General features: G+C 39.0%; 1 protein-coding gene across 1 annotated transcript; it reads right to left on the reverse strand.

Moving 5' to 3' along the window:
• Positions 1-468: 468 nt before the first annotated feature.
• On the reverse strand, positions 469-8,277 carry LOC149843604 (putative phospholipid-transporting ATPase 9). The gene is made up of 11 exons (XM_089999958.1): positions 6,967-8,277; positions 4,896-6,247; positions 4,685-4,795; positions 4,308-4,584; positions 4,136-4,224; positions 3,920-4,028; positions 2,710-2,919; positions 2,501-2,623; positions 2,226-2,324; positions 1,949-2,140; positions 469-1,440 (listed from the first exon to the last, which is right to left on the reverse strand). Exons 1-11 carry the CDS (start codon positions 7,360-7,362, stop codon positions 820-822), a joined length of 3,579 nt encoding a protein of 1,192 aa, XP_089856084.1. The 5' UTR covers positions 7,363-8,277; the 3' UTR covers positions 469-819.
• Between the last annotated feature and the right edge of the window lie 1,431 nt (positions 8,278-9,708).

The following is a 9,708-nucleotide window of genomic DNA, read 5'->3' on the forward strand; positions in this document are numbered from 1 at the left end:
GACTGCTTCTATTAGAAGGCATCTAAGGTTGCCTAGAACTCATTACTCAACAGAATCAAACTGCCAACATTTGATAATCAGATAGAAGGCAAATAGCCTTAACTTGTGCAATAAAAAAAGATACAACACTAAATCACTAACACATCTTCCTATGATTGAAAATCAATTTTAGAAGTTTGCCCACTAGGGTTCCGCTCAGGTGACTTGTGAACGCCACCAAGTTGATGGGATGTTAAGAGTTTCAAATCCATGAAAGGCATCATCCCCTGTCACAAGGTCAAAGCTAATTGTACTCGGGGGACCTTAGGAGTTTTACCAACCAGAGGCCTGGCAGCGTGCAGTAGGTGATGTAGGGATTTCCATTGCCCCCCCCCACCCCCACCCCTCTAAAAAAAAAAGAAGGTTCTAAAAGCTTTCAGGTCTCAACATTTGCTATCCTTGATCCGATGCTCTTCCCCAAATGCACCATGCTCCTGAAATCAAATCATGCATTAATTTGAAAGAAAGAAAAATTACAAGCTGAAGGGATTTCTATCGCCCATTGGATACACAGATGCAACCCAATCAAAAGGGTGTGAAAAAATAAAAAAAATAAAAAAATAAAAAAATAGAATACTTCACTAATGTACAGCATCTGAAATTAACCGCTATATGCTTGTTCCCTCTCACTGCTTCTTCTCATTCCATCACTTCAAGGGCCAATGGTAGGGTTATGTACAATCTGAAGAGCAGAGTCACCCGGATAGCTGCTCAAATTTATGTACTATTTTGGCTCTAAAACTTGCACGTAATTTTACAACAGTTTTGATTTTCAAGCAATCATTTCATGGATTTCTTTTGGTCATAGGCTTTTGCCAGTCGCCGTGCACTGAAACCAACAGTGTTTACCCGAGAAGAGCTCAACCTCACCATCTCACGATATTCAGGGTCATTTTCCCCATACAATCTTACCCATTGGATCATTCCATGATACATTGGGAAGAATTTCAACTGAATTGATGAATATGTAACATATGGGATGAGAGCTGTGATGACCATAAAGAAGGTAACAAGCCAGAAGGAAGGGGCAGGTCCACAAGCTTCAATGAAAACTTTATATGCATTAGTAGATATTGTCGGCGTCATTGAACCGTAGGCCAGAAGGAAAAGATACCATATTGCAATGCTCCCCCATATAAATAGATGCTGTATCCATGTGAAGTAGCTAACTGCGAGTGCCATTTGACAGTTCACAATCCATACTACGCATGTGTACATGGTTGTACCAAGGATATCCCTGCCAGCAACTTCACCGCCTCTACGAAAGGCCTGATGTTGCAAGGCTCTTGTTGAGAAGAAGAAGACAATCATGGAACTGTAAACACCATTGAGCATCCAGCTGAGTATCCGTTTCCAACTGAATAGAACATTCTGGACACCTTCTTGGTATAATAGCGGAAACTGCAATGAAAACAACAGGCGATAAATGAACTTATCATTGCTGGTAAATCATTCGACTCTTATCAGAACTGAACTTTTTTCAAATAATAATACTCAAATTCTTGACAAACGATGATTTGGGTTCAAAGATCAGTGCAATTTAATAGCAAAGTTGCCAATGTATTGGCATTCCAGCTTTCAAGAATTGTTTATAATTCCATGTTATCCTAGATATGTCAGCAGCATCCACAAAAGAAAGCCAAGGGAAGCATTTTTTGGAGCAAATGTGGAGTCATATATCACTCGTATCTATGGAAACTTTGATATGACTAGCATTAGCTCACATTTTTTAACCAAACACTTCATGTTCACCATCGGTTATGGGATACAAATGAATCATCATACTTTGTGTTTTATTTTATCCAGGAATACCTTTCATAATAGATTCTCCTAAGAATCCAACTCATGTAACATATTGCACAAAACTAAGTAAAATTGAGTTTAACCATTGCTTGAGTCATGGACTCACCTGGAGACATAATCTAGCTGAAACGTCTTGGTCAAAAACACCCAAGGCAATCACGGGAAGTGATGTGAAGAAGACATTGTAAAATGACATATACCAGTCATTATAGGCAGCTTGACCTGAGAATGATGCATAAGCCTCATACAGGAAAAGTGTGAAACCGAATGCCATGTTCTTATAGAAGAAGTAGCATATCTGTAAAGCATCAGATACAATATATTATTACAGAAACTCAAGGACATAGGAAGCTTTAGCAGTTTAGTTCTGCAAATGGATGTACCATTGAAGAGATTCTCCTGTAGCACCAATGCCCATGGACCAGTAGTAAACGCTCTAGAAAACGGAACTGAGCAATAGCTACATCACTGGACATCACTGCCTGGTATTTTCAAGTAGCTCATGTGATTAAAGAATGAAAAGAGAGGGAAAAAAGGAAAAAGAAACCAAGGACAGCTAGGTTTAAGGAAGGAAATACAGTACTTGATGAAAGGAAAGATGCAAAGAGTAGACATTTAAAGCAGTGGAATCTGGACAAAAAAAAATAGTATAGACTACCTGCATTCCCTCAACACCACTAATTCCAACTCCAATGTCTGCTTCTTGGAGCATGCCCACGTCATTAGCTCCATCACCTATTGCTAATGTTGTCTTTCCAGTCCCTTTTACCAGCCTTGTTACCTGAATAATTTACTCACTTTAGGTTTCTGAATGGCATGTAGTAGTTCGATATAGTATGATTTATTGAGTTGAGAAAAAACACTAACAAGTGCTTTCTGTTTGGGGGATGAACGACAGCAAATAACTGATGCACAGCCTATTGCCAGCTCCAAAAAATTGAACTTTACGTCTTCTTCAAGGGCAAAGGCCAATGACTTTCCATCTATTATCAATGCAAAAGCATCTGTGCTTTCTGCCATCAAAACCAATTGAGATTTTCCTGCAATTATCTGTTGGACTACACTCGCCTTCGATGCCTGACAAAGTCATCCAAATTGACAATTTAGAAGCTACATCTAACAACAGAACCCCAAAACATCAAGGGAGTTGCATAACATGCCAAACCAAAAAAAAAGGAAAGACATTGAAACTCACGGTCACATTTTTGCAAGAGTAAGCCAAATAGAGCAGCTAAAAACAGAATACAAATGCCACAAAAGTCAACTTAAATTTCTGCAAACTGCTATCATAGATAGGAAGCTTTCAGTTTGCAGCACAAATCCCAGCACAGGGTATATGCTCAAACTGTCACATGTTACCCCAACAGAACTCAACAAATGTTTTTCTATAGGAAGCCATGAACATATGACAAGACTTTCACTTGCACTGTCTGACTATTATTGCATCTAAAACGAGTTAGAAAAACTTGATCGACAATCATCATTTGTTTATCTTATTTTGATATTTATGTTATGTCTGCTTTTCTTCATTATAATATTCTATGCATAAGGTTAGTCCCAGATTGGTGATTGTGAACTGTGGTGTATTTCCTTTGTTACAAAAGGGTTTGAATCTTAGTCTGGTACCAAGCCTCTAATTATGGGAAGCACTGGTTTAACAGTGACATTCTTAGATTATCCATCATGTCCGTGCCTTGAGAGCTACCATTCTCTTGAATATTTTGCAATTTCTGTATAGATTCTTTCAAGATTTTCATGTAATTACACCATGCTTGCTTACGGTCACACAATACAATCGCGGCTCTAATCAGATCACTGAAACAACCACCAGTCTCTGTAGTCTGTACCCATCAGTTAACTTTGACCAGCATGCATACAACTCTATATCAGGCGCCAGTTTAACCATACTAATCAAAGAATGGTTTGAAATCTTGAGAATATTTCACTTATAATCTGAAAATGTAATAAAATAACTAGAGAACTTTTTTGGAGAAAAATGAACATATTATGATATTAATGATGGAATAGTTTGATAGCAAAAGTTTCCAAGATCATGTTGGGAATATTTTGTTTTTACCTTTACGATTTCATCTTTGTCTCCCTGTTTCTCCAACATTTTGATTTCTGGTGTATCCAAGGTGATGATTATCTGCACCATTCCTTGCCTGAGCAGGCTACATGCAAAGCTGCAAATGCTCCTCAAGTCAAAAAAAGTATCTATGTAGTTATAAGAAACCAAGTCATTCATAAATTTCAGCAAAGTCCTTTATGATATTTGCTATCAAAAGCGTACCCAATATTGATTGCAGTTTCCATCTTGTCTCCAGTCAGAACCCATATCTTCATCCCTGCTTGTGCTAGCTTGTCAATACATTCAGGAACCTGTAATAAAATTGAAAGAAAATAAGTGCCAAAAGTGAAAGATAAAAAGCATAGCTATGCATTTCTCAAAGTCAGTTACTGACCCCCTTCTGCAGTTTGTCCTCAACAGCAGTTGCACCAAGAAGAATCAAATCCCTCTCAATTTTATCAGCCACTTCATCAACCTTCTCATCTCGATCTGCACTTACTGAATTCTTAGCTTGAAGAAACTCCCCACTAAATTTCTTGTACTCCTCTTCATCAAGTTCACGATACGCAAGTACCAGAGTTCTCAAGCCAGCATCAGCATACTCACTGATATGTTCCCTTGTTTTCTCCTCAAACTCCTGCCCTGCTTTTGCAAGCCTTTCGAACATGACACTGTCCATGAAGGTGTAAACAGAAAACATTTTCACATAAGATATTGTGAATAAACTATGACTAAATCATAAGTGGTTTTCATGAGTTTGATGCCACGAACCTGTCAGCACCCTTAGAGAGCAGAAGTATCTTCTTTTCTTCGTTTTTAACAACCACAGACATTCGCTTCCGAGAGCTGTTGAACTCTATAACATTCAAAAGTTCATATGACCTACAAAATAGAAATTTGATCAGAGCCTGGGACAACTTGAACAGCAACAACACATAAGGATGCAAATCCGAAGAATAAAATCAGGCAGTTCTGTTCTGACCTTTCAACTTTCTTCCCAGATATTGGATCCAACTCATGCAATGAGATGCTTGTCTGCGTCCTGTTGAAAAATTTGAAACCCAACTCTCTTGCTGCAATCACAAAGGCAGCCTCATCTGGTGATTCAGCTTCATATGTAATCTTGCCAGACTCTTCATCCACTTCAGGAATAGCAGTTTGGCAGATGGCCAATACACGAAAGAACTTCTGAATGACATCTGAATGTGGTTCATTGATCCAACTGCCATTCATAATGCGTTCATCCTTGAAATTAAAGCCTTTAACTGGGGATTTTGCGTCCACGTTGTCGTCATCTCCAGTGTCTGATGATGATAGCTCTTGGACAAGGGGTGATCCTTTCCTTTTAGCCATAGCTCTTTCAACCTCTGTTATGCCATGGCCATAAGCAACACCAGCTACGGTGCACTTCAAGAACTCCATTGAGTTGCATGTCAGGGTACCTGTCTTATCCGAGAGCACAGTGTCAACTTGACCAAGTTCTTCATTCAGATTTGACGTTCGAGCATGTGCAGGCCTATCACACTCTTCATAGTACATTTTCAGGTCATGGTTTATGAAAATGCTTTGGAGAACTTTAACAATTTCTATGGAAACATAGAGGGATATGGGAATGAAGTAGCTGTACAACATCAAGGATGTCAGGAAATGGAAGAAAGCTGCTAGGGTTGCCCTTTCTGGATCAAAGTATACAGTGGCATCATCTGGTCTGAGATACCATCTCTTCATTCTGCCATTCTTGAGATCCTGTTTGGTCCAGATGCCAAAGAAGATAGATCCAATAGCAGAGATCACAACTAACGTGAAAAATAGAAAATAAACAATTTTGTCCATTTTCCTTTCGATTTTACTCCTCTTGGAAGGTGGTTCAGTAGAATTCTGAATAACCTTAGTATCAGGTCCAGTGAAGATGACAACACCATAGATATAGTCAGTGTTACGGAGCTTTGAATCCCTAAGAAGAATTTGCTGGGGTGAAAGAGGGTACTGCTTATCTTCATAATGCATGCTTCCCACAAAAGAATACAAGTTTGCATTTGGGTCTTCACATTTGATCATTGCCTTGAACTGCTGGAAATTAGATTCATCATGTAAGCTAGAAGTCACCTCTAGTGCTTGCTTCAACTTCAAATTCGTCTCGCCATCAAGATTCATTGTCTCTACATAACAGATTGCATCATCATAGCTTGATGAAAGCAATAGGAGATCAGCAGGAAAGAAATTATCCTTCTCCACTTTCACAACATCTCCAACCTTCAAATTCTTCCATTCTGTATAGTCGAAACTTCCATATCCTAGGTGCACTTTTACCTTCCGATTATTGACCTCAATATCCTGCAATGCAACACTTCCAAGCATTAAAGTTTTTTTTATAATTAAAGTAAAAAAGGAAAGCAGAACATGAAAGGGGAAGTTGTGATAAGAATCACGCCCCAGCAGGGACTTCCAGGCATTAAAGTTGCTTACGAATGCCATGATTTTTTTTTGCAAATTCTGCAAATCTTAAAGATCAAAACAGCAAGCCTGTTAAAAGAAAAAGATCAGGGCATATCATTATTGATATAATAGCTCCTGGATTTTCAAAGGTTTGAGGGAGCCTTGTTTCTAATTCAATAAGAATGAAAAGGAAGAAAAAAATGACCAGCGATGTACCGAAAATAGTATTATTTTCTTCCTAATAAATTGCATAGCAGATATTATATCCTCATCATGCCTATTTTATCACATAAAACCCAACCTTGTGCAATTTAATATCTGACGCAGTTGTTTCAGTGAAACTCTATATAGTAAATGAACCGAATCATATTATACCTAAATTATCCGGCAGCAAGCGATATTCACTAACTAAAATCTTTGGGCTAACCTATCGAAAAATAGGGTCCTTAGAAAAATTGGACAAAACCGTCATCAATTATAAAAGCGGAGAGAGCGAGCGAGCGAGCGAGAGAGAGAGAGAGAGAGAGAGAGAGAGAGGTGGTGGGATGCGTTAGGCAGTGGAGGACAAAGCAAAAAAAAAAAATTAGCAACTAAAAACATTAGGCTATAACACGCACCTGTTTGAATCTTCTCCAATCTTCTATGGCTTCTTTAGCCATGGTGACCCCAATGACAACGACCAGAGGCAACAGAGCACTAACACCCGTGTAAGGAGCCAGTGGAGTGAACGCCAAACAGGCAGCGAGAAGAAAGTAAATATTTGCCACCCTCCTGAATTGCTCAAACAAAGACTTGGGTATGAATGTAGCCATCGTATACTTGGTGGTGGACACATAATTGGTAGCATAATTGCGGAGTCCGGCTTCGAAACAGTTAGGATCATTACATGACACCACTCTGGAGAAACCCGGCCCTCCCACCTCTAATTGGTCACTCGTCAGAGACGATTTGCCGCAAGCATATGTGTAGATCTTGCTAAATCTGATCCTTCTCCTCCTATCTCTACCACCCATCTCTTCAAATTCACAACACCAACAACCAAAAAGCAAAGGAATCAGCTGATGCTACCTCTAATGCCTTGCTAAAAACACAGCTTCTTCCTTATCATACAACCCCCACTCAGCCCTCCAAAAAATTAACGAATACCCACCAAGAAAAAAAAATAGAGATTGCTGCTTCCTTTGGCCTTTTTCCTTCAAAAATTCAGAAGAAAGCTACCTTTCATAGAAAACCCACGTTAGAAACTATTTGAGTCCCAACCAATGTAGGACTAGAAATAGAGTCCTACTGTGATAGGAATTCTGTCTGCGAGGAGGAAGGATGCTTCATTAGGTTGGGTTGACCAGGGAATTGCTGGGTCCGTCTGACTTTTCTCATTAAGAGGAAAGAGCGGGGGAAGGTGGAGACGAAACGAGTACCGAATCCGAGTGCTTTCTTAAAGCGTGCCTCTGGATTTTGATGCAAGGAAATCAAAACCCAGTGACTCTTCCTCCCATCTACATCTCTCCAATCTTAAAAAAATATATACATTTTTCTCTCTCTGTGAAGTCTCTGATGTGAATGTTTAAAATATTGCCAACATAATTAAGTTTGTACTTGGGGAACGCTGATGATTAGGAGAGAAGCAGTAAATGAGAAAAACAAGGAATTCGATGTCATTATTTTGTGTGAGAGATTTGTGAGAAAACAATTCGTTGGTAGCTGTGGTTTTGGTTGGTTAGTGAATAAACAAAGTGGGGAAAATCATCTAAGGAGAGATGGGGACGTCATCATCTGCGAGGAAAGGAAAGAAGGTAGGACGTGAGGGAAGAAGGGATGGCGGGTCAAGGCAGACTCCGTTAGAGAGAGAAAGTAGAGGTAGAGAGAGAATGAGAAGAGAGAGAAGGGACGGGTGGAACAGCTTGGTATATTATTTTCCGCACAGTCCCACAACGCCCTTCATTGTTGTCACCAGTTATATCGTCCCCCTCGTATTCCCTTTTTTTGTCAAATGAAAATCCCCCAAAATTGTGGAGACAACAGTTTTTTTTACCACAAGATCCGCGTTGGGATTTAGGAAACTACTGCCCGGCTCTTCCTTCCCTGTCGTATTTTGAATATTGTATTTGTCACGTTTTTTTTTGGAGAAAAAGTAATAACATTTAGAAAAATAAAAAACCAAACTTTTTAAGAAAATTTAAGAAAATAAAGTTTGAATTAATTAAGCAGATAATTACATTTTTATTGGCTGGGTAATATGCCACATTTTGTTAGTAAAAATTGCTGAGATTTGTCATGGTCAATACCAGATCCGACTAATTAGATATTGGCCTAATGGATTCGGATTTACATGGAGAAAAACTCGTACTGAATCTGGCATTTTACATGTAATCAGATTTGAATGTCTGTCAGGTGGTCGTGTACTCAACCCAGAGTTTTTCCTTGCATGGAGAGGCGGGGCCCATTAAGATTTGGATGCCTGTCAAATTTAAATATCCATCGGATTTGGTAGCAAAAATTCAGAACCATATGTTTTACCTTACGGAGTAGGATGTCTCCAATTTGGTCAAATATCAGACAAAATCCAATTCATTGGCATCCCTACATTCAACAAACAAATGCTAATGATTTACCTTGAAAACTTTACATGTTGAACACAATATTAGAAATTACTACCACTTTCAAATGAGGCACAAGCAGCTAGAGTATATATATATATATATATATATTTAAACAAACTTGTAGTTTGATGATGGTCTTAATGACAACTTGACCTCAGATACATTAAAAACTATTAAAATATCCTTTTTTAAGGAACAAATAATATAAAAATAATATCCGTATATGGCCGGGCCGGGTCGTGTCAGCGTGTCATGGCATGTCCAATTCATGTTACATAGAGGCACGCAGCCAAAACGGATCGATCCTTGGACATAGTTTTGAAGTTGGTAGTGTGAATTTATTTGGTTAGGCAAAGATTTTTTTTGTTGAACCCTTGTTGAATTGTATCCTAAAATGGTTGCCCCCCCCTGTAAGATCAAGTGCTTTTGGAGGAAGGTATGGCATTTAGAGGTCATTAGTGGTTACGGGCTTAAAAGCGAAGGCCCTCGGGACGGCGCGGCGCCTCAGTTTGTCTAAACACCGAAAGCAGACTTTTCAAGCACACAAGCAAAGCCTTTCATGAGGGGCGGCCAATTTTGATAATCTCATGTTCTAGATCAGTCCATGTGAACACTTGAAAGTTGAGATCAATCGTCCTCAGCGTGGGCTATTCTTCAACTGAACGCGGCATAGATTTCATAATTGTCAGCTGAGAAGGTGTGTTCCCCTCTTTATTATGTATCTTCCGAATTACACAAAATAACATTAAAAAGAAGGAA

The sequence above is a fragment of the Nuphar pumila genome, chromosome 3 (genome assembly GCF_984573655.1).
Source record: "Nuphar pumila chromosome 3, dmNupPumi1.hap1.1, whole genome shotgun sequence".
Lineage (NCBI taxonomy): Eukaryota > Viridiplantae > Streptophyta > Magnoliopsida > Nymphaeales > Nymphaeaceae > Nuphar > Nuphar pumila.

Excerpts from the sequence above, each read along its gene's own strand:
- LOC149843604 (XM_089999958.1), bottom strand. The coding sequence starts at position 7,362 with ATGGGTGGTAGAGATAGGAGGAGAAGGATCAGATTTAGCAAGATCTAC. Across the intron at positions 2,624-2,709 it reads CCCCCAAACAGAAAGCACTT|GTAACAAGGCTGGTAAAAGG; the intron begins GTTAGTGTTTTT and ends TAAATTATTCAG. Across the intron at positions 1,441-1,948 it reads CAGCTAGATTATGTCTCCAG|TTTCCGCTATTATACCAAGA; the intron begins GTGAGTCCATGA and ends TTTTCATTGCAG.